Here is a 23,380-nt window from a genome sequence, read left to right as displayed (position 1 = left end):
TTTCCTCCGAGATTCCTGGGGTTCTGCTGGGTGGGCAGTGCTGCTGGGGGGCCGGGCTCTCCCCTGTGCTGCCCCATCTGCCTGCTGCCCTCTAATCCTGTCCTGTCTCTGCAGGGAGCGGGGATGGACAGGGACAGATCCTGCAGCGCTTCCCGGAGAAGGACTGGGAGGACAACCCCTTCCCACAGGGCATCGAGCTGGTGAGTGGCTGAGGACCCGTGGGTGACACCAGGACACGTCCCTCGGGGATGGGGGGCCGTGAGGGAGCAGTTCCCACCTGCCCTGGGTGCATCTCCAGCCCCAGAGCTCTCCAGGAGCTGCGGGATGCAGCGTGCTGGTTCCTCTCCCGGCCTCTCTGCACCCCCTCCTTTACCAGGATCAGCAGCTGGATGCTGCAATTCCTCCTGGAGGAGCCATGGGTGCAGCCTGAGTGTCCAGAGCCCCCCTTGCCCAGTGTCCTGGCCCAGGCTGGATCCCAGGGCCGGGCTCTGGATGTCCCCAGCCCTCTGGGCACGGCCAGCAGCTCTCGGGACATCCCGAGGTCTTTGCAGATCTTTGGGATCAGCTGGGACATTCCCGGGCTGTGGTGCTGTGGGCATTCTCCAGACCAGCTCCAGCTCATCCAGGGCTGAGGGATTGTTCCCCTCATCGCTGAACTGGGCTGGGGGCTCTTCCCAATCCCTGCCTGTGCCCTGCAGCTCCAGGGACCCTCAGGGAGGAGCTGCAGCTCCGTTCCCAGTGAAAAGGATGGGCTGGGACAGAGCCCCAGGCTGAGCCCTCTGGAAGCTGCTCCACTCCCCCTGGAGCTCACGGAATCACGGATTTATTCGGGTTGGAAAATCCCCCTGAGCCCATTGGGTGCCATCAGTGGTGCCAAGGCCACCGCTGCCCATGTCCCCAAGTGCCACATCCACATGGCTTTGAAATCCCTGCAGGGATGGGGACTCCTTTTAGGATGTCCAGGGATGGACATCCGTTTAGGTGGGATCTCGGGAAGGAATTGCTGACTGGGCTGGGATTGCCAGAGCAGCTGTGGCTGCCCCTGGATCCCTGGCAGTGGCCTCTGGAGCTGGGAGCAGCCTGGGACAGTGGGAGGTGTCCCTGCCCATCATCACTGGGGTCACTGGCTCCTCGTCCCGTTGTCACTGGGATTGGCAGTGTCCAGCTCCTCTTCCCATCACGTGTCCCCTGAAGTTCCAGCACAGTTTTGGGACCTTTCTGTGCCGTTGTATCCGAGGCAAAAAAGCACACATTTATTTTTATTCTTCTGCTCCGAGTTTCCTGATGTCTGCGGGGACTTGGGAACCGTCCCAAGCAGGAGCAAAGCCGCTTTCTGTTTTTCCCAAGGGTCAAACTGTCCAGCCAAAAAATCCCTGGAATTTAAACAATTGGAGCCCTGTGCTTTTGGGAGTCAGGGCTTCCCACAAGCTCTCCGAGTGTCCTGGGGGAGCAGCACGTGGGGCTGATCCCAAGGCAGCTCGGGAAATCCACGGCAGCCCATCCCAGGGCTCGGGTGGGACGCGCCGCTGCGGTTGGGGCTGATCCTCCTTGGCAGCTTTATGGGGAAAAAAAGCCTCCCCGGGGTGTGCTGGGAGGTGGGATTTGGAGCTCCTGGCCACGCGCGGTGTCCGGCGGCAATTCCCAACAGAAATGTCTCATTGGAATGGATGCACTTCCTCTGGGGACAGGCACAGCGTGGGGATAAATCACCCTGGGAGCCTCTCCCCGCCTGCCCAGAGCAGTTCCCTGCCTGCTGAGGGTATTCCCGGGGTGAGGGCATTCCCGGGCTCTCTGCTGGAACAGGGGGATCCTGCTGGGAATGGAGATTCCTGGAAATCCAGGGATGCCATTCCCAATTTCCCTTCTGGATCCTTCCTCAGCGCAGGGCCTAAAGACCCTCCGTGCTGTGATCCCACAGCTCTGCCGGACTCAGTTTGGGATTTTCCATGTCCTGAGGCAGCTCTGGGATGGTTCTGGCACCCGCTGGGAGTGTCCAGGCCTTCGGAGCCACTCCACCTCTGCCAGCATTCCGGGACATCCAAGGCCAAAAGGGGCTCCAGGGGAGCTGCAGAGGGACTGGGGACAAGGGACAGAGGGACAGGACACAGGGAATGGCTTCCCACTGCCACAGGGCAGGGCTGGGTGGGACATTGGGACATTGGGAATTGCTGCCCGGGCTGGAATTGCCAGAGCAGCTGTGGCTGCCCCTGGATCCCTGGAATGTCCAAGGAAGGATTGGAGCAGCCTGGGACAGTGGGAGGTGTCCCTGCCATGGCAGGGGTGGCCCTGGGGGGCTCTGGGGTCCCTTCCCACCCAGCCCATCCCAGGACTCCATGGTGCGGTGAGCACAGGTGTGCCCAAGGTTTGCTCCCTGGGGCCAGGGCAGGTGTCTGTAGGAGAACGCTGTGTCCCAGCCCCAGCTGCAGGGGATTGCTGGGACAGGCTCCCCAGGCTGGGCGTCCCCACTTGCAGAGGATGGCAGCGTTGCTGGCAGGAAGCTTCCCGTGCTGCTTGGATTCAGGCACCGGTGGCTGAGCCTCACCTGGTGTGTCCGTGGAATCCCACACTGGGTTGGGTGGGAAGGGACCCCAGAGCCCCCCAGGGCCAGCCCTGCCATGGCAGGGACACCTCCCGCTGTCCCAGGCTGCTCCAGCCCCAGTGCCCAGCCTGGCCACCCCAATCCCCAGACTTTTCCCTCCCTGGCAGGGCGGATCCGGGGGTGGCAGCCACAGCCGAGCCCTCGGAGCCCGCAGCTGTTTTGGGAGCGCTCCAGAGGGAGGAGAGGCACCACCACCCTCCCCCTGGGGGGGATCAGCAGGAAAAATAAATGACCAGGAGCGTGGCTTGGGATGTCACGGGTGGGATCCTTGCAAAACGAATCCTTGGGAAAGGCTGTGGAGTAACTGGGGGAAGAACTGGGGAAGGAGGAGAGTGGGGATTGGGCTGTGCTGCCAGGGAACAGGGACAGGGGGAGAGGGAGCGGCCTTAGGCTGGGCCAGGGGAGGTTTAGATGGGATTTGAGGGAAAATTCCTCCGTGGAAAAGGTGGTCAGGCATTGCAATAAGCTGCCCAAGGCAATGCTGGGGTCCCCATCCCTGGGGGGATTTAAAATCCGTGTGGAGGTGGCACTTGAGGACATGGTCAGTGGTGGCCTTGGCAGTGCTGGGACCAGTTGCACTTGGCTGCCTTCCAGGGCTTTTCCACCCCAAACAGTTCCAGGATCCTGCTCAGTGCCATTGGGGATCTGTGTTTTTGCTTCCCTTCACCTGTGGCACCTCAGGGCGGCCCAGCAGCGGGTGCCACCGTGGGTCAGGTTGGGCTGGCTCTGGGGACACCTGTGCCGTCCCTGCCAGCCGTGCCCATTGCCATGGCTTTCCTCCCTGGAGGATCCGGGTGAGGTGGGGCAGGGGGGTGACATCCCGGGGCTCCTGCAGTCTGAATTATCCGGGTGGGATGGAGTGAGCCCAGCCTGGGCTGGGAGCGACTCGGCATTTCCGTCTGCTCACCTGATCCAGGTGTCACCTGCTGGCGCTGGAGGTGACCCATCCTCTCAGCGCGTGCTGTTGTTAGGAAGCTGACTCCGTATCCCACGGCTTGGGGAGAGTTCCCACGTGGCTTGGTGGGTTCCTGGGGCCTCCCACCCCTCCTGTCTCTCAGGGGAGGGTGACACCGTGGTCCTGGAGTGCGTCCCTGTGTGAACTGGGCCAGTGGGAATGCTGGCTGCGACCCGGGACGAGGGGGGAGGGTTTGAAACTAAAAGAGTGGAGATTTAGGTGGGATTTTGGGAATTGGGAATTGCTGCCCGGGCTGGAATTGCCAGAGCAGCTGTGGCTGCCCCTGGATCCCTGGAATGGCCAAGGCCAGGCTGGACACTGGGGCTGGAGCAGCCGGGGACAGCGGGAGGTGTCCCTGCCATGGCAGGGGTGGCCCTGGGGGGCTCTGGGGTCCCTCCCCACCCAAACCATCCCAGGACTCCGTGATCCTGACCCAGCAGCTCTGTGCGGGCTCCTCATTCCCACAGTGCCAGGAGATCCCAGGGCTGGGAGCAGTGAGGGGAAATTCCCACGTCGGGACAGTGACACCAGGACAGTGACACTGGGACAGGGACATTGCGTGCTTGTCCCGGTGTTCTGCTGAGCCGGACAGGATGGAGAGATCCTGGGATGGAAAAATCCTGGGATGGAGAGGCCCTGGGATGGAGAGGCCCTGGGATGGAGAGATCCTGGGATGGAGAGACCCCGGGATGGAGAGACCCCGGGATGGAGAGACCCCAGGATGGAGAGATCCTGGGATGGAGAGATCCTGGGATGGAGAGACCCCGGGATGGAGAGGCCCTGGGATGGAGAGATCCTGGGATGGAGAGATCCTGGGATGGAGAGACCCCGGGATGGAGAGACCCCGGGATGGAGAGGCCCTGGGATGGAGAGGCCCTGGGATGGAGAGGCCCTGGGATGGAGAGGCCCTGGGATGGAGAGATCCTGGGATGGAGAGACCCCGGGATGGAGAGACCCCGGGATGGAGAGACCCCAGGATGGAGAGATCCTGGGATGGAGAGATCCTGGGATGGAGAGACCCCGGGATGGAGAGGCCCTGGGATGGAGAGATCCTGGGATGGAGAGATCCTGGGATGGAGAGACCCCGGGATGGAGAGACCCCGGGATGGAGAGGCCCTGGGATGGAGAGGCCCTGGGATGGAGAGGCCCTGGGATGGAGAGGCCCTGGGATGGAGAGGCCCTGGGATGGAGAGAGCCTGGGATGGAGAGACCCCGGGATGGAGAGATCCTGGGATGGAGAGACCCCGGGATGGAGAGATCCTGGATGCCACTTTGCAGGGACAGGGAGTCTGGGAAGCAGCTCCTGGGGTGTCTTTTCCTCCCATCCCTCCTGCTGGCCTCCCAAGGATCCGGACAAAGCCGAGCTCCTGTCCCGTGGGCTCTTCCCGTGAGGATCCCTGGGCACCCTGAGCACGGGGAGTGGTGTACAGCTGGGAGACTCCCAGGTGGAATCCACCTTGGCTTCCCGAGGGAGCTGGAGCTCATCAGGCCCTGGTGCCACCTTGTTCTCCTCCCGGGATTCTCTGAATTCCCGTGTCCTCAGCCCTGGAAGGAGCCGGGCTGTCCCACGCCCAGGGAATTTTCCACAGCTCCTCAGCAGCCAAATGCAGCCCTGGGGAAATAAAGAAAACCCCCTGAGAGCCGGGAAGCCGGGGGTGTCCTGGGGCCACCGGCTGGGATGACCCCGGCCCTGGGAGGGGCTTTGGGAAGTGCCAGGAGCTGCTGCGGTGACAGTGGCACAGCCGGGCCGGTGTTTGTGCCAGGGCAGTGGTGCCACCTCCTGGAGCCGCTCCAGAGCCCGTGTCCTGCGTGTCCCCTTCCCTTCGGGACTCTGTGTGCCACTGGCAGGGGGTGTCTGTGCCACGGTGGGCTGGGGGGGTGGGGGTTTGGGGTCTCTGTGCCTTGGGGGTCTGGGGCTGTGCAGGGTTTGGGGTCTCTGTGCCTTGGGGGTCTGGGGCTGTGCAGGGTTTGGGGTCTCTGTGCCATGGGGCTCTGTGGAGTCTGGGGTCTCTGTGAGCAGAGTTTGGGGTCTCTGTGCCATGGGGCTCTGTGGAATTTGGGGTCTCTGTGAGCAGAGTTTGGGGTCTCTGTGCCATGAGGGTCTGGGGGCTGTGCATGGTTTGGGGTCTCTGTGCCATGGGGGTCTGGGGCTGTGCAGGGTTTGGGGTCTCTGTGCCATGGGGCTCTGTGGAGTCTGGGGTCTCTGTGAGCAGAGTTTGGGGTCTCTGTGCCATGGGGCTCTGTGGAGTCTGGGGTCTCTGTGAGCAGAGTTTGGGGTCTCTGTGCCATGGGGGTCTGGGGGCTGTGCAGAGTTTTGGGGTCTCTGTGCCATGAGGGTCTGGGGGCTGTGCAGGGTTTGGGGTCTCTGTGCCTTGGGGGAGCTGGGGGGCTCCTGCCTGGCCGGGCTGTCCCATCACAGCTCCTCCCAGTCCCGGGTCCTCAGGCGGCTCCTGCTGTCCCTGCGGACAGGAGGGGACAGCCCTGTCCCCACTTCCCTGCAGAGGGGCATCTGGGAATTCCCAGGGCTGGTCCAGCGGGGCCGGGAGGTTCCAGGAGCCCGGGGGGCTCTGCCCAGCGCTCTCCCTGACCCGGCCCGTGGGGCTGCCCTTCCCCACGTGCTCTGTGGGTCATCTGGGACCGGGGTCAGGGTGTGGGGGACAGCTGGCAGCCCCCTGAGCCCCTGTTGTTCCCCCGCAGTTCTGCCAGCCCAGCGGGTGGCAGCTGTTCCCCGAGAGGAACCCCCCCACCTTCTTCGTGGCTGTGCTGACCGACATCAACTCGGAGAGACACTACTGCGCCTGCTTCACCTTCTGGGAGGCCGTGGAGAGCCCGCAGGTACCGGGACAGGGGACAGGGGTCACGGGACACGGGGACACGGGGACACGGGACAGGAGACATGGGGACACGGGGATACAGGGACAGGGGGACACGGGGACACTGCTGCGCCTGCTTCACCTTCTGGGAGGCTGTGGAGAGCCCGCAGGTACCGGGACAGGGGACACGGGGACATGGGGACATGGGGATACATGGGGATACAGGGACAGGGGGTCACGGGGACACTACTGCGCCTGCTTCACCTTCTGTGAGGCTGTGGAGAGCCCGCAGGTACCGGGACAGGGGACAGGGGGACATGGGGACACAGGACATGGGGATACATGGACAGGAGGACACAGGGACACGGGCACACGGGGACAGAGGGACACAGGGACGTAGGGGCACAGGGACAGGGGGATATGGGGACACAGGGACATGGGACATGGGGATAGGGGGACACAGGGACACGGGGACATGGGCACACGGAACATGGGGACATAGGCACATGGGACATGGGGGCACAGGGCCATGGGGACATGGCGACACAGGCACACAGGGATACTGGGCCATGGGCCATGGGGACACAGGGCCATGGGGACAGGGGGAGACAGTGACATGGGGACACAGGGGCTGGCAGGATCTGGTTTCCTTTGGCACTGCCCAGGGATTCCTGCCTTCCCTGTGCCACCAGAATCCAGACCCTGGTGCCGGGAGCTCGACACAGGGAAGAGCATCCCTTAACCCCCAGCCTGGGCTGGTTTGTGTCTCCCCAGCCCCAGAGCCACGCCAGGAATGGTGAGGGTGAGGAGGAGGAGGAGGAGGAGGCCTCGTCCCCCGTGCAGCCCGCCCAGCTCTTCGCCCCCAAGAGCCTGGTGCTGGTGTCGCGGCTGGACCACGCCGAGGTGTTCCGGGTGAGTCGGGAGCGCCAGGGAGCCGGAGTGGCGCTCGGGGCAGCGGGGAGCCGTGCTGGGAAAGCCTTGCTGCCTGTGGGAGCGCGAGCAGGCTGGCACAGCCCCGCGGGAGCAGAGCCCTGCCCTTGGCACCCCGGAGCTGCCGCCGAGCCCGGGCGGCCGCGGGACACGGAGCAGCTGCCGGCCGCGCCGGTGGAAGCGCGGCAGGAACGGCGCGTTCCTGGGGGCAGCGCTGTCTGTGCCAGCTGTGTTGGCTCCAAAGGTGCTGCTTTGTGTGCCTGGGGAGCGCTGGGAGCTCCACGGATTGTATCCATGGGAATGGCGCTGGGGAGGAGAAGGCTCCAGGGAGAGCTCAGAGCCCTGCCAGGGCCACAAGGGGCTCCAGGAGAGCTGCAGAGGGGCTGGGGACAAGGGATAGAGGGACAGGACACAGGGAACGGCTTCCCACTGCCACAGGGCAGGGCTGCGTGGGACATTGGGACATTGGGAATTGCTGCCCGGGCTGGAATTGCCAGAGCAGCTGTGGCTGCCCCTGGATCCCTGGAATGGCCAAGGAAGGATTGGAGCAGCCTGGGACAGTGGGAGGTGTCCCTGTCCTTCTGTGGAGTGGGAATTCTCTGAAGTGCAGGATCTGTTTTCCTAAGCCTGGGACAGCAGAGTGGGATCCTGCCAGGCAAAAGCTGGGGCAGCTCCAGGGGACAGGGACACCTCGCTTGTTCCCAAAGACAGAGGTGTCCTGCCAGCTGCTCCCCTGGGACTGCACAGAAAAGTTCCCAGCCCATCATTCCAGTGCCCAGGAGTCTGAGCTCCATCTTCCCTCGTTATTCCCGCAGGCAGGGCTTTATCCTGCTCTTCCCTTGTTATCCCACTGTGCCAGAGTCTGCCTGGCTCTGCTGTCCAAATCCCAGTATTTGTGTTTTCCCTTGTCCTCGATGCCACAGGGAGATGGTTGGAAAATAGCACCTTGAGGGTGTCTGGAACACAAATTCCTCAAATCCCTCACTCCCAGCTTGTCTTGAGGGCTGCCCTGTGCTGGTGCCCCCAGGCTCCCTCTGAGCTGGGACTGCTGTTGCTTCCAGTTGGAGTGGGCTGTTTTTGTGGGAAGGGACCCACAGTGACCACCCAGGGCTGACCAGAGTGCAGGCGTGCTGTTAAAGGCATCGCCCAAATTTTGGCCATCGCAGCCTGGGAAAGGATCTCCTCCCTTCCCTTCCTTGGGGTTTGTGTGGGATCGGGAATGCTGGGAGCCTGGAGCAGCCCAGCTGGCCCTGTCAGCTCTGCTCCTGGAGCTTTGGAAAGCCCCTCAGTGCTGCTCGGTGGAGCTCTGGCCTTGGGGACACATCTCCTGCTCCGCTGGGGTCAGTGCAGGGATGGGGCCGTGCTCCTGGCTGGAATATCCCATTCCTGTGGATCAGGAAGATCTGGAGCTGGCATTCCCAGGGTGTGTCTGTGGCGGGGGACAAGCCCTGGAGTGTCGCCAGCTCTTGGCCCTGCTGATCCGTGCCCTGCTCCCCTCTGCAGAACAGCCTGGGGCTCATCTACACCATCTACGTGGACGGGCTGAGCGTGTCCCTGGAGAACGTCATCGGGAACCTGCTGACCTGCACCATCCCCATCACGGGGGGAGCACAGGTGGGTGTCCTGCTGCCCTGTCCCTGTCCCTGTCCTCTCTCTGTCCCCTCAGAGCTGAGCCCCAGCCCTGCTCCCCGTGCTGGGACAGCCCCGTGGTCCCCTGGGCAGGGTCTGGCTCCGTGCCCTGCTGCCTTCCCCAGTGCTTCTAAGCACAAATCCCGCTCAGATCCTCAATTAGCCGAGGAGCTGCTGCTGCAGCTTCTGTGTGCTGGCTCCTGCTGCCCTGGGAGGGAGCAGCAGCAGCTCACGTGGGTGCTGGCCAATCCATGCAAGCATTCCCTGGTCTGGGGGCACTGCCAGGGTCTGGCTCTGCCTCCAGCCCTGTGGGATGGCCCTGTGGAGAGCTGCTCCAGGGCCCAGTGGCCACGGGCCATCTGTGACAGCAGGGCTGGGACAGCTGCAGGGACTCGGGCCAGCAGGGCCAGGACAGCAGGCTGGAGCTCTCCTCGGGGCACTGTGCCTGTGTCTGTGCCAGGTCCTGTGCCCGTGGCCATGCCAGGTCCTGTGCCCATAGCCGTGCCAAGTCCTGTGCCAGATCCTGTGCCTATGTCTGTGCCAGATCCTGTGCCTGTGGCCACGCCAGGTCCTGTGCCCATGGCCATGCCAGGTCCTGTGTCTGTGCCAGGTCCTGTGCCCATGGCCATGCCGAGTCCTGTGCCAGCTCCTGTGCCCATGGCTGTGCTGAGTCCTGTGCCCATGGCCATGCCAGGTTCTGTGCCAGCTCCTGTGCCCATGTCTGTGCCAGATCCTGTGCCCATGGCCATGCCAAGTCCTGTGCCGGGTCCTGTGCCCATGTCTGTGCCAGCTCCTGTGCCCATGGCCATGCCAAGTCCTGTGCCGGGTCCTGTGCCCATGTCTGTGCCAGATCCTGTGCCCATGGCTGTGCCAGCTCCTGTGCCCATGGCCATGCCAAGTCCTGTGCTGGGTCCTGTGCCCATGGCCATGCCGAGTCCTGTGCCAGCTCCTGTGCCCGTGTCCGTGCTGTGTCCTGTGCTGGGGGCCTGAGGAGCAGCAGCTTCTGCTGGAGCTGTGGCCACCAAGCTGTCCCCTCAGAGCCATGTGTCCCTGCAGCCTGCCCTGCTCGGCACACGGAGCTGGGAGGCTCCTTGGGGATGGCAGAGAGGGAAAGCCCAGCTGGAGCCCCTGGCAGGAGGCTGGGGACAGCGGCCTTGTGCCCCGGAGCTGTCCTGCCCTACTGGCCCCTGGGATGTCCCTGTGGGTGTGTGTTTGTGTCCCCATGTGCCTTCCCCTGGGCTGAGCTCCCCTTCTCCCAGCGCAGATATTCCATCTCCCAGGAACGATCCTACAGCTGGGCTGGTCCAATGGGCTTGGCCAGGCTGGGACAGCACTGGGACAGCAGCACGGGGCACTGGGACAGCACTGGGACAGCACCATGGGGCACTGGGACAGCACCATGGGGCACTGGGACAGCACTGGGACAGCACCGTGGGGCACTGGGACAGCACCATGGAGCACTGACACAGCACCATGGGGCACTGGGACAGCTCCACGAGGCACTGGGACAGCACTGGGACAGCACCATGGGGCACTGGGACAGCTCCACGGGGCACTGGGACAGCACTGGGACAGCAGCGTGGGGCACTGGGACAGCACTGGGACAGTGCCGTGGGGCACTGGGACAGCACCATGGGGCACTGGGACAGCACTGGGACAGCACCATGGGGCACTGGGACAGCACCATGGGGCACTGGGACAGCTCCACGAGGCACTGGGACAGCACTGGGACAGCAGCGTGGGGCACTGGGACAGCACTGGGACAGCACCATGGATCACTGAGACAGCTCCACGGGGCACTGGGACAGCACTGGGACAGCACCGTGGGGCACTGGGACAGCTCCACGGGGCACTGGGACAGCACTGGGACAGCACCGTGGGGCACTGGGACAGCGCCATGGGGCACTGGGACAGCACTGGGACAGCACCGTGGGGCACTGGGACAGCACCATGGGTCACTGAGACAGCTCCACGGGGCACTGGGACAGCACTGGGACAGCACCGTGGGGCACTGGGACAGCACCATGGGTCACTGAGACAGCTCCACGGGGCACTGGGACAGCACTGGGACAGCACCGTGGGGCACTGGGACAGCTCCACGGGGCACTGGGACAGCACTGGGACAGCACCGTGGGGCACTGGGACAGCTCCACGGGGCACTGGGACAGCACTGGGACAGCACCGTGGGGCACTGGGACAGCACCATGGGTCACTGAGACAGCTCCACGGGGCACTGGGACAGCACTGGGACAGCACCGTGGGGCACTGGGACAGCTCCACGGGGCACTGGGACAGCACTGGGACAGCACCGTGGGGCACTGGGACAGCGCCATGGGGCACTGGGACAGCACTGGGACAGCACCGTGGGGCACTGGGACAGCACCATGGGTCACTGAGACAGCTCCACGGGGCACTGGGACAGCACTGGGACAGCACCGTGGGGCACTGGGACAGCACCATGGGTCACTGAGACAGCTCCACGGGGCACTGGGACAGCACTGGGACAGCACCGTGGGGCACTGGGACAGCTCCACGGGGCACTGGGACAGCACTGGGACAGCACCGTGGGGCACTGGGACAGCACCATGGGTCACTGAGACAGCTCCACGGGGCACTGGGACAGCACTGGGACAGCACCGTGGGGCACTGGGACAGCTCCACGGGGCACTGGGACAGCACTGGGACAGCACCGTGGGGCACTGGGACAGCTCCACGGGGCACTGGGACAGCACTGGGACAGCACCGTGGGGCACTGGGACAGCACCATGGGGCACTGGGACAGCACTGGGGAGCACTGACACAGCACCATGGGGCACTGGGACAGCTCCACGGGGCACTGGGACAGCACTGGGACAGCACCGTGGGGCACTGGGACAGCGCCATGGGTCATTGGGACAGCAGCACAGGCCCCTGGTGCCTCCAGGGGTTTCCTCCCCGCTGTGCCATGACCCCAAACGGGGCTCTCCCCGATCCCGTGTCACAGCGGGGTTTGGGCTCCCTCTGGCCCCCAGAGCCCTGTGGATCCCGGGATCTGTGGGGCAGGGGTGGGGCCGGGCCTGTCCAAGGCTCCGGGGAGCAGAGGCCGGTGCTGCCCGTGCCGGGGCTGTGCCAGGCTCCCGGGTTTGCCGTCCCTTCCCACGGGATCTGCCCGGATCCGGCTCCTCCCGGCCGGACCAGGAGCTGCTGCCGGAGCAGGACGGCTCCTCCTGCCACCACGGCTGGCTGGCCTTGGCACAGATCCGTCCCCCCAGCTGGGGCAGGATGGCTCTGTGCCGTGGGAACGGGGACTGTGTGACAAGGGGGGGGACAGTTTGGTGGTGGCACTTCCTTTCCCGTGGTTTTCCTGCTCTCCTGCCGTGTCCAGTGCTCCTTCCCGGTGCTGTCGGCATTGCTTTCACTCCGTGTCTGTGTCTGCTGTGTCTCCTGTCCCGCTGTCTCTGTCTGTGTCTCCTGTCCCGTTGTCCCGCCGGTGTGTCCCCGTTGTCCCTGTCTGTGTGTCCTAACTGACTGTGCTCTCTGTCTGTCCCACCTCAGCCTGACGCGGAGGACGAAGCCGTGGTACGAACTCCTTTTCTTTCCCACTTTTCCTTTCCCCACCTTCTCTCTCCCCTGCTCGGGGGGCTGTCCTCTCTGTTAATTGCTGTGCCCCAGGCCCGCTGGGCACCCTCGGGTGTGTGTCCCTGTGTGTCCCTGGGCTCTGGGAAGGGCCCGAACCGCAGGCACACCTCTGGGGTGTCCTCCGGGGGTTGTGCTGAGCCGGCTGAGGCCTCTGGCTCTGCTCAGCAGTGGGTTTTGGGGCTGTTCTGGCGGGAGCTGGGTGCTCACGCCGGGAGGTGGCTGCAGTGGAACGCTGCTCTCACGGGAGCGTTTTCCCTGGACACGAGTGGGAAGAGCAGCAGAGGGGCCTGGAGGCGGCCTGGGGATGTACAGGTGTCCCTGGGACTGAACCCGGTGCTGGGGATATTCCGTGGTGTCAGGGAAGAAGCACCAATCCTGTGCCCGAGGTTGTCCATCCCTTCCCTCAGGATATTCCTTCCGCCGGCGAGGCCGCAGGGCTGGGGCTGCTGCTGGGCACAGCCGGGCTGGCACAGGGGAGCTGCTCCCTTGGCTCCAGGGGCGTAGGAGAGGCTCCAACTCCCCTCCAATTCCGGGGAGCCCTTGAGTCCTGGGGAGCCTTTGAGTCCTGGGGAGCCTCTTATCCTGGAGAATGTTTGAATTCTGGAAAACCCTCACGTCCTGGGGAGCCCTCAAATCCTGGGGAACCCTCATGGCCTGAAGACTCCTCGAGTTCTGAGGACCCCTCGAGTCCTGGGGTGTCCTGAAACCCTGGGGAGCCCTCGTGTCCCGCAGAGCCGCAGTGTCCCACGTCTCCCTGCGGATCTCTGGGCCCTTGGGACCTTGTTGCTCCTGGCTGGGGATGTTGCAGGAGGTTCTTGACCCAGTGAGGCACCCAGTGGGTGCTGTGGCAGCTTCTTCTCTCTTTCCCTTTCTCTTTCCCTCTTCCCACAGCAGATGGGGGTTGTGCTGGGGCACGGTGGCCCTGGCCCTGTGTCCAGGGGGGTCTGGCTGCCCTGTTCCTGTGTCCAGGGGGGTCTGACTGTCCCTGTCCCTGTCCCTCTCTGGGTGGCCCTGGTGACCGGGTGTGTCTTGCCTTGCAGAGGACCATCTCCTTGGGAGCAGGGGACAGGCAGGTGATCCAGACCCCCATCAACGACTCTCTGCCCGTCAGCAGCTGCAGCGTGGCCCTGCTGTTCCGCCAGCTGGGTGAGTCGTGTCCCCACCCTGTCCCCGTGACACCCAGGCTCCCTGCAGGTCACCTCCTGCACGTGGCTGAGCCCCCCTGGGCCTGCTGTGCCTTTTCCAGGAGGGTGGGACTGGGGTTGGGCCCTGGGGGGAGCAGCCCAGGGCTGCCACTGCCCTTGTGCCCCCCGGGCAAGGCCAGCAGCCCCCAGGAGGGACAGAGCATCTCTGGGGACGGGGGAGCACACCTGGCAGGGACCAGAACCATCTTTGGGGGATGCTGGGCGTGGGGATCGGGCTCAGGGGTCTCTGAGGGGTGTCACAGGGACCCCCAACATTCCTGAGGTCCCTGCTGTGCCCTGCCCAGGCATCACCAACGTGCTGTTCCTGTTCTGCGCCGCGCTGACCGAGCACAAGATCCTGTTCCTCTCCAGCAGCTACCAGAGGCTGACGGACGCCTGCCGGGCCCTGCTGGCTCTCATGTTCCCCCTCAAGTACAGGTGAGGCTCCCCCAGCCTCCAGCTGTGCCCCAGCTGTGCCCCTGCCCCACCCTGCGTGCCTCCCAGGGCATGGGGGAGAGCTGGGAATGTCGCAGCCCTGCCCAGCAGAACGGGCTCTGGCACTGGAGGCAGTGCTGGAAAAGGTTCTCTCCTTCCTGGTGGGCAGGGACGGGACCCAGGGAACGGCTGGAGCTGCGCCAGGGGAGGGATAGGATGGATTTCAGGGAAAGGTTCTTCCCCCAGAGGGTGCTGGCACTGCCCAGGCTCCCCAGGGAATGGGCACGGCCCCAGAGCTCCGGGAGCCTTTGGACAGCGCTGCCAGGGATGGACAGGCTGGGATTGTTGGGGGGTCTGTGCAGGGCCAGGGGCTGGATCCGTGATCCCTGTGGGGCCCTACAGCTCAGGAGATTCCATGAACAGATGTGAGGTGTCCCCAGCAGTGTCTGTGCTGCTGGTGGCCAGGCCACCGCGGTGACTCCCGTGGCACGGCTGGAGCCCCGCTCACGCTGGGGAGCTGGCATGTCCCACAGGGATTGGGAACACAGCCCTGGCAGCACCGGGGCTCCCGGCAGCTCTGCTGGGCTGAGGTTCCTGGCCAGCTCCTGTCTCCAGGCTGGCCTGGCCTCCCCAGGCTGCGGAGAGACTCTTGGTGTCCCAGAGGAACCTTCCTTTGCACAGTTACGGAATCCCTGAGCTTGGAAAAGCCCTCCAGGGTCACTGAGTCCCAGCAGTTCCAAATCCCCTCCTTGTCCCCAGCCCAGAGCTCTGAGTGCCACATGAGGAATTCCCTGGACATCTCCAGGGATGGGCACTCCGACCTCCCTGGGCAACCCCTGCCGAGGCTTGACCCCCCACTTCCGTGGAGAATTTTCTCTGAAATTCTTCTTTTGGAGATCATGGCTCTGCTGGAAACCTTTTCCTTGGTCAGAGTTTGATTATAACCCCAAGAGCAGACAGGGATCGTATCGTGGAATCATGGATATCAAATTCTCCAGGATAATTTGGGTGGGAAGGGACCCCAGAGCCCCCCAGGGCCACCCCTGCCGTGGCAGGGACACCTCCCACTGTCCCCGGCTGCTCCAGCCCCAGTGTCCAGCCTGGCCTTGGCCATTCCAGGGATCCAGGGGCAGCCACAGCTGCTCTGGCAATTCCAGCCCGGGCAGCAATTCCCAATGTCCCAATGTCCCACGCAGCCCTGCCCTGTGGCAGTGGGAAGCCATTCCCTGTGTCCTGTCCCTCTGTCCCTTGTCCCCAGTCCTTCTCAGGGATTTTCACAAAGACATTCACACAGCCTTTGGCAGCTTTGTGGCCGAGGTGCCCGAGGGGCTGGGGCTGCCAGGAGCACCCAGGGCCGAGCTGGGCTGGTGTCTGGCTGTGCCAGGGCGGGGTTGGCATGTGGGGCTGTGCTCGGGGCTGGTTTTGAGGCTGTTTCTGCTTGCAGTTTCACCTACGTGCCCATCCTGCCCGCCCAGCTCCTGGAGGTGCTGAGCACCCCCACGCCCTTCATCATCGGCGTCCACTCCATCTTCCAGTCGGAGACCCAGGAGCTGGTGAGAGGCCACGGGCCCCGTCCTGGTGCCGGGGGACAGGCACGGCCAGCGGGGGCGTCACACGCCCGGGTGACAGCTCGGGCTGTGCCCGTGGCCACAGGCTGGGTGTGCTCAGCCTGGGATGCAGCCAGGTGTGCCACACGAGCCAGGGGGCATGGCTGTGTCCAGAGGGAATGGCTGTGTCCATTGGGAATGGCTGTGTCCATTGGGAATGGCTGTGTCCGGAGGGAATGGCTGTTTCCAGTGGGAATGGCTGTGTCCAGTGGGAATGGCTGTGTCTATTGGGAATGGCTGAGTGTGGAGGGAATGGCTGTGTCCAGAGGGAATGGCTGTGTCCATTGGGAATGGCTGTGTCCGGAGGGAATGGCTGTGTCCGGAGGGAATGGCTGTGTCCATTGGGAATGGCTGTGTCTGGAGGGAATGGCTGTGTCCATTGGGAATGGCTGTGTCTGGAGGGAATGGCTGTGTCCATTGGGAATGGCTGTGTCCAGAGGGAATGGCTGTGTCCATTGGGAATGGCTGTGTCCAGAGGGAATGGCTGTGTCCATTGGGAATGGCTGTGTCCATTGGGAATGGCTGGGTCCAGTGGGAATGGCTGTGTCCGGAGGGAATGGCTGTGTCCATTGGGAATGGCTGTGTCCTGTGGGAATGGCTGTGTCCGGAGGGAATGGCTGTGTCCATTAGGAATGGCTGTGTCCAGTGGGAATGGCTGTGTCCTGTGGGAATGGCTGTGTCCGGAGAGAGTGGCTGTGTCCATTGGGAATGGCTGTGTCCGGAGGGAATAGCCAGGCCTTATGGGAATTGCTGGGTCCCTCTCCTCCCAGGTGTCCCCCCCTGTCCCCCCCAGTGAGGGGTCCCAGCGTGTCCTTGGATCTGGGGACAGGATGGGGCACAGGGAATGCGCAGCGCTCAGGGCAGGTGGGGAGGAGGCAGAGCCTGCTCCCAGCCCTTTCCCGAGCCAGCTCACCTGGATGGCTCCCCACCCCCGGAGGGCTGTGGGGTGGTGGAGGGCTGTGTCCCACTCCTGCCCTCCCTCCCAGCTGGACGTGGTGATCGCAGACCTGGACGGCGGCACCGTGAACGTCCCCGAGTGCGTGCACATCTCCCTGCTCCCCGAGCCCCTGCTCCAGCAGACCCGCGAGGCCCTGTCCATGGTGAGGGCCACGGCATTCCCCTTCCCCAGCATTCCCACGGCATTCCCCTTCCCCAGCATTCCTTTTCCACGGCATTCCCCTTCCCCATGGCATTCCCCTTCCCATGGCATTCCTTTTCCACAACATTCCCCTTCCCATGGCATTCCTTTTCCACAGCATTCCCCTTCCCCAGCATTCCCCTTCCCCAGCATTCCCCTTCCCCGCAGCAGCCCTGGTGTGCCAGCACCATTCCCTGGGAATGGCACGTGTCCAGGGAGCTGGGAACGGAGCTGGGGCTGCTCCGGGAGCAGGGTTCCTGCCTTGGGGTCCTTGTCCATGACTTGGGGTCACAGGGACCATTCCTGATCCAGCGGCCTCTGGAATGACACACATTTCCACGGGAGCTGGGAGTGGAGCAGCAGGGATTCCTGTGTGTGTGATTCCTGCCTTGGGGTGCTGCTGCCCCTGTCACGGTGCCATTCCCAGTCCTGTGCCCTCTGACATCCCCCGCAGTTCCTTTGGCAAAGGTTTCTGGGCTCTGGCTCCCGGCCCAGGACAGGAAGCAGCTGTGGCCTGGCTGCTCCTGCGTTCCCAAGGCTCCTCCTGGGGCAGGGGGGGATGCAGGTCTCCCTGGCAGGGCAGGAGGGGCTCCCCATTCCCTGGGATCCCAGTGCAGAGCATTCCTGATCCCCCACGCTTCGTCTCCAAGCCCCTCAGACCTTTTCCACGGGGGCTGGGGGGAGGTCTCTGGGGAAACCTCCTTGGCTTCTCCAGCCAGGATGGGGCCTGAGCTGAGTGTCCTCCCTGGGCAGGTCCTGGACCCCGAGCTGGAGGTGGCCGACCTCGCCTTCCCCCCGTCCACCATTTCCGCCTCTTCCCTCAAGATGCAGGTGAGTGGTGGGAGGGAGAGGGTCCCTGGGTGAGGGGCTGTTCCCAAGGACACCCAGAGGGTCTCTGGGTGAGGGGCTGTTCCCAAGGACACCCAGAGGGTCCCTGGGTGAGGGGCTGTTCCCAAGGACACCCAGAGGGTCTCTGGGTGAGGGGCTGTTCCCCAGGACACCCAGAGGGTCCCTGGGTGAGGGGCTGTTCCCCAGGACACCCAGAGGGTCCCTGGGTGAGGGGCTGTTCCCCAGGACACCCAGAGGGTCCCTGGGTGAGGGGCTGTTCCCAAGGACACCCAGAGGGTCTCTGGGTGAGGGGCTGTTCCCCAGGACACCCAGAGGGTCCCTGGGTGAGGGGCTGTTCCCAAGGACACCCAGAGGGTCTCTGGGTGAGGGGCTGTTCCCCAGGACACCCAGAGGGTCCCTGGGTGAGGGGCTGTTCCCAAGGACACCCAGAGGGTCCCTGGGTGAGGGGCTGTTCCCCAGGACACCCAGAGGGTCCCTGGGTGAGGGGCTGTTCCCAAGGACACCCAGAGGGTCCCTGGGTGAGGGGCTGTTCCCCAGGACACCCAGAGGGTCCCTGGGTGAGGGGCTGTTCCCCAGGACACCCAGAGGGTCCCTGGGTGAGGGGCTGTTCCCAAGGACACCCAGAGGGTCTCTGGGTGAGGGGCTGTTCCCCAGGACACCCAGAGGGTCCCTGGGTGAGGGGCTGTTCCCAAGGACACCCAGAGGGTCCCTGGGTGAGGGGCTGTTCCCAAGGACACCCAGAGGGTCCCTGGGTGAGGGGCTGTTCCCAAGGACACCCAGAGGGTCCCTGGGTGAGGGGCTGTTCCCAAGGACACCCAGAGGGTCTCTGGGTGAGGGGCTGTTCCCAAGGACACCCAGAGGGTCTCTGGGTGAGGGGCTGTTCCCAAGGACACCCAGAGGGTCTCTGGGTGAGGGGCTGTTCCCAAGGACACCCAGAGGGTCCCTGGGTGAGGGGCTGTTCCCAAGGACACCCAGAGGGTCCCTGGGTGAGGGGCTGTTCCCAAGGACACCCAGAGGGTCCCTGGGTGAGGGGCTGTTCCCAAGGACACCCAGGACAGGAGGGGCTGTTCCCCAGGGCCGTCCTGGCTCTCTCACACCACTCCAGCCCAGTGTCCATCGAGGCCGCTGCTCCCAGCCCTGGCAGGATCCTGCAGTGCCGTGGGCTCCGGATCCATGGCCGGGCTGGAGCAGGCAGGGAACGTTTGGGATTGCGGCATTCCCAGAGCTGTAGAGCTCCCTCTCCTCCCTGTGGCAGCTCCGGGTGGGGGCACAGCGGCGAGTCCTGGCTGCCGTGTCCCTTTTTTCCTGGGGATCCCAGGCGCGTTTCCTGCCCCGGGAGCTGCCCTGTACACACCCCCGTGCCCCACGAAGCCCAGGCTGTGCTTCCCCCGTTGCAGGACAAGGAGATCCGCGCCGTGTTCCTGCGCCTGTTTGCTCAGCTGCTGCAGGGCTACCGCTGGTGCCTGCACATCATCCGCATCCACCCCGAGCCCGTCATCCGCTTCCACAAGGTGAGGGCCGCGGGGTGAGCCGGGCCGAGGGCAGGAAACGCTCCTGGCTTTGCAGGCACTGAGTGGCGTCCCCGACGTCCCTGCCCTGCGCCTGCGTCCCGGGTTTGTCCTGCAGCGTCCCCGGGCCCCGTGGGGCGGGCAGCGCCCTGCTCGTGCAGAGAGTGTTGGGGTGCTCCCGCGGAGCTCGGCCGCGAGGGAGCGGGCCTGGGGCTGCAGGGCTGGGGGAGAGCTTGGCGCTGCTGAGGGACCACCTGCAGTTCTCTGCCTCTGTGTCCCTCTGCCCTTGTGTCCCTGAGTGCTCTGGCCTTGTGTCCCTGTGTCTCTGTATTCCTGTGTCCCTGAGTGCTCTGGCCTTGTGTCCCTGTGTCCCTGAGTACTCTGGCCTTGTGTCCCTGTGTCTCTGTATTCCTGTGTCCCTGTGTCCTTGTGTTCCTGAGGACTCTGGCCTTGTGTCCGTGTGTCCCTGTGTCTGCATTCCTGTGTCCCTGTGTTCCTGAGTGCTCTGGCCTTGTGTCCCTGTGTCCCTGCATCCCTGTGTCCCCATATCCCTGTATCCCTCTGTCCCTGTATTCCTGTGTCCCTGAGTACTCTGGCCTTGTGTCCCTGTGTCTCTGTATTCCTGTGTCCCTGTGTCCCTGTGTTCTTGAGTGCATCCAGTCTTGTCTTCCTGTGTCCCTGTGTCCCTGCATCCCTGTGTCCCCATGTCCCCATATCCCTGTATTCCTCTGTCCCTGTATTCCTGTGTCCCTGCGCACCTCTGGCCTTGTGTCCCTGTGTCCCTATGTCTCTGTGTCTGTGTATTCCTGTGCCCCTGTGTCCCAGAGACCCTCTGGCCCTGTGTCCCTGTATTCCTGTACCCCTCTGTCCTGTGTTCCCGCATCCCTGTGTCCCTGTATTCTCATGTCCCTGTGTCCCTGTATTCCCATGTCCCTGTGTCCGTGTCCCTGTGTCCCTGTGTCCCTGTATTCTCATGTCCCTGTGTCCCTGTATTCCCATGTCCCTGTGTCCCTGTGTCCTGCCTGTGCGTGCCGAGGTGACACCAGAGCCCTTCCCTTGCCCCTTGTCCTGCTGCCACGGGCCCGAGGCTCAGGTTTCTGTGCCAGCCGGGTGGCACAGCGGTGTCACCGTCCCGGTGCGCCCCGTGGCGGGGTGTCCCCGGCACTGATGGCACCGTGTCCCCTGTGCAGGCAGCATTCCTGGGCCAGCGGGGGCTCACGGAGGACGATTTCCTCACCAAGGTGCTGGAGGGGATGGCCTTCGCTGGCTTTGTCACCGAGCGCGGGGCTCCCTACCGCCCCATCGACCTCTTCGACGAGGTGAGGCCGGGGCAGCTCCGCTTCCTGCCCACGGATCCTGCGGGATCTGCCGGGGCTGGGCGGGATCTTCTGGGGCTGAGTGGGATCTGCCAGGGCTGGGTGGAATCTGCCGGGGCTGAGCAGGATCTGCTGGGGCTGGGCGGGATCTGCCGGGGCTGGGCGGGATCTGCCAGGGCTGAGTGGGATCTGCCAGGGGCTGGGCGGGATCTGCTGGGGCTGGGCGGGATCTGCCGGGGCTGAGTGGGATCTGCCGGGGCTGAGTGGGATCTGCCGGGGCTGGGCGGGATCTGCTGGGGCTGAGTGGGATCTGCCGGGGCTGGGCGGGATCTGCCGGGGCTGAGTGGGATCTGCCATGGCTGAGTGGGATCTGCCAGGGCTGAGCGGGATCTGCCAGGGCTGGGTGGAATCTGCTGGGGCTGAGCGGGATCTGCTGGGGCTGAGTGGGATCTGCTGGGGCTGAGCGGGATCTGCCACGGCCCCGGGTGTGGCAGAGGCAGTGGAGCAGCTCCTGTCACCCCTGTTGTCCCCAGCTCGTGGCCTATGAGGTGAAGCGCATGAAGGCGGAGGAGGGGAACAAGCAGAAAATCCTGAGGCACATTAAGGAGCTGGCGGAGAAACTCTACAAAAACGTGAGTGGCGGAGCCCCCGGGCAGGAGTGGGGACGTGCTGGGGGGTGTGTGGCAGGGAGAGCCCGGGGTGGGGTCCTGGTCACTCTCTCTCCCTCCAGGAGCTCGTGCTGATGGATCCTGTCCCTCCTTGTGCTGTCACGTGTGGGCAGGCCCATCCTCACGTGCCCTGAGGTCCTGGCAGGGGGATTCCCTGGTTTTATAGGATCACAGAATCCCTGAGGCTGGGAGAGCCCTCCAGGGCTCTCCGAGGGGTGCCCCATCCCCACCTTGTCCCCAGCCCAGGGATTCCTTGGACACCTCCGGGGATGGGCACTGGGCATCCCCTTCCAGCGTCTGACCACCGTTTCCATGGGGAAATTCCTGCTGCTGCCCACCCTGGCCCAGTTTCCCGTGTAGGCAGCAGTGCAGCCTCAGCTGGCCGGGACCGGAGCTCCTGGTGGCACCTGGCTCACGGCCGTGCCACGGCTCGGGGGCACACATCTGGGGCTGGCAGCTGGCAGCAGAGCAGGGGCTGCCCGTGGGCTCCTGTCCCGGCAGGGGACACTCGGGGCTGAGCAGGAGCTGTCCCCTGGCAGGAGAACCCCTACCCCGCCGTGACCATGCACAAGGTGCAGAAGCCCACCGAGGGCTGCCACCTGCGCCTGCACCAGCAGCCCTTCCCACGGCTGGACGAGGGCACGGTGCAGTGGATCATCGACCAGGCCACGGCCAAGCTGCAGAGCGCCCCGCCCGCCGTCAGGGCCGAGAAGAGGTGCATGGTGCCCTCGGGGCCCCCCATCGGTACGTGGGGACCCTGTATGGGGGGCTGTGGGGGGCATGGTGCCCTCGGGGCCCCCCATCGGTACGTGGGGCACGGGGGGAGCCCCACTGGGGTGTGGGACATGGGGGTATCCTGTCCTGGGGGCTGCTGGAGAGCATGGTGTCCTCAGGACCCTCCATGTGTACATGGGACATGGGGGGACCGTGTCCTGGGGGGCTGTGGTGCCCTCAGCACCCCCCATCGGTATGTGGGGCACAGGGGGATCCTGTCCTGGGGGGCTGTGGAAGGTCATGGTGCCCTCAGGACCCCCAGTGGGTACATGGAACATGAGCACCCTGTCCTGGATCACACCACAGGAGTAAAACATGGAGAAACAGCAGCTCCAACCCCCTGTGGGTTCCCTCAGCTCCCCGTGGGCTCCTGACACCGCTGAAGGCCCCCTGGGGCAGGGGGACACCGTGTGCCCCCCCAGGGACGCAGGTCCCACCCCCTTGGACTGACGGGATCTCTTTCCCAGCTGCCATCCTAGAGCGCAACGGGAACGCCCTGGCCAACAGCGCGCGGCGCCTGGAGGTGGTCAGGAACTGCATCTCCTACGTCTTCGAGAACAAGATGCTGGAGGCCAAAAAGGTCAGGGGGGCTCGGTTGGGGTGGTCAGCGTCCTCTGTGCCCTGTCCTGTGCCCTGTCCTGCTGCTTGGCTTAGGGTTAAAAAGCTGTGGGGATCCCAGAGGTTGGAAAATCCCTCGGAGCCCGTCGAGCCAAACCATCCCCAGCAGTGCCAAGGCCACCGCTGGCCGTGTCCCCAAGCGCCACCTCCACACGGCCTTGAGGCCCCTCCAGGGATGGGGACTGCAGACCTCCCTGGGCAGCCCCTGCCAAGGCCCCGCCGCCCTTTCCAGGAGGAAACTCCTCCTGGTGTCCAACCTGAGCCTCCCCTGGCGCCGCGTGGGTCTGTTCCCTGTCCTGCTGTCCCAGTTCCTGGGAGCAGAGCCCCCCTCCCGCCTCACTAACAGCACCATGGGGGCCATTTGGATCGGGAATCCCTCTGGGACTGTCAAGTCCCAGCACGGCTGAGCTGTGACGTGTCCCCTTCCTCGTGTCCCTGGCACTTTGGCTGGTGGCTCCATCTCCCGATTCCCCTGGGCTCCTCCCCGTCCTCCGCGGCTGGGTGGAATTTTGGTGCCCGTGTCCGAGCGCATGCCGTGACACCGGTGCGTGCCCGCACGGAGCTCGGCGTGGGGCCGGGGCTGCGCGGGCCCCATCCCGCCCCACAACCGCCGTTCCCGTTCCCGCAGCTGTTCCGGCCGTGCTGCGGGCCATGAAGGGCCGGGCCGCCCGAGCCCTGCCCTGCCCGGTGCCCTGCCCTACCGTGCAGGCAGCAGTCATCATGCGGATGACGAGAGTCG

At 64.7% G+C, this 23,380-nt stretch overlaps 1 protein-coding gene across 1 annotated transcript in view; it reads left to right on the top strand.

Annotated features, from left to right (window-relative positions):
- Positions 1 to 23,380, top strand: part of SBF1 (SET binding factor 1) — a 65,106-nt gene that overhangs the window by 25,923 nt on the left and 15,803 nt on the right. Inside the window, exons 2-16 of the mRNA XM_066184497.1 lie at positions 115 to 200; positions 6,252 to 6,389; positions 7,142 to 7,279; positions 8,801 to 8,911; positions 12,461 to 12,484; positions 13,585 to 13,690; positions 14,034 to 14,166; positions 15,608 to 15,716; positions 16,757 to 16,870; positions 17,662 to 17,739; positions 19,155 to 19,268; positions 20,456 to 20,584; positions 21,115 to 21,213; positions 21,789 to 21,993; positions 22,491 to 22,617. Coding sequence (XP_066040594.1) covers positions 115 to 200; positions 6,252 to 6,389; positions 7,142 to 7,279; positions 8,801 to 8,911; positions 12,461 to 12,484; positions 13,585 to 13,690; positions 14,034 to 14,166; positions 15,608 to 15,716; positions 16,757 to 16,870; positions 17,662 to 17,739; positions 19,155 to 19,268; positions 20,456 to 20,584; positions 21,115 to 21,213; positions 21,789 to 21,993; positions 22,491 to 22,617 — 1,711 coding nt within the window. The remainder of the gene's footprint in view (positions 1 to 114; positions 201 to 6,251; positions 6,390 to 7,141; positions 7,280 to 8,800; positions 8,912 to 12,460; positions 12,485 to 13,584; positions 13,691 to 14,033; positions 14,167 to 15,607; positions 15,717 to 16,756; positions 16,871 to 17,661; positions 17,740 to 19,154; positions 19,269 to 20,455; positions 20,585 to 21,114; positions 21,214 to 21,788; positions 21,994 to 22,490; positions 22,618 to 23,380) is intronic.

This window comes from Chamaea fasciata, unplaced genomic scaffold (genome assembly GCF_029207755.1).
Source record: "Chamaea fasciata isolate MVZ Bird 193981 ecotype frontalis unplaced genomic scaffold, bChaFas1.0.hap1 SCAF_5, whole genome shotgun sequence".
Lineage (NCBI taxonomy): Eukaryota > Metazoa > Chordata > Aves > Passeriformes > Sylviidae > Chamaea > Chamaea fasciata.
The sequence above is the reverse complement of the archived record's forward strand: the minus strand, read 5'-3'. Positions and strand labels throughout refer to the sequence as shown.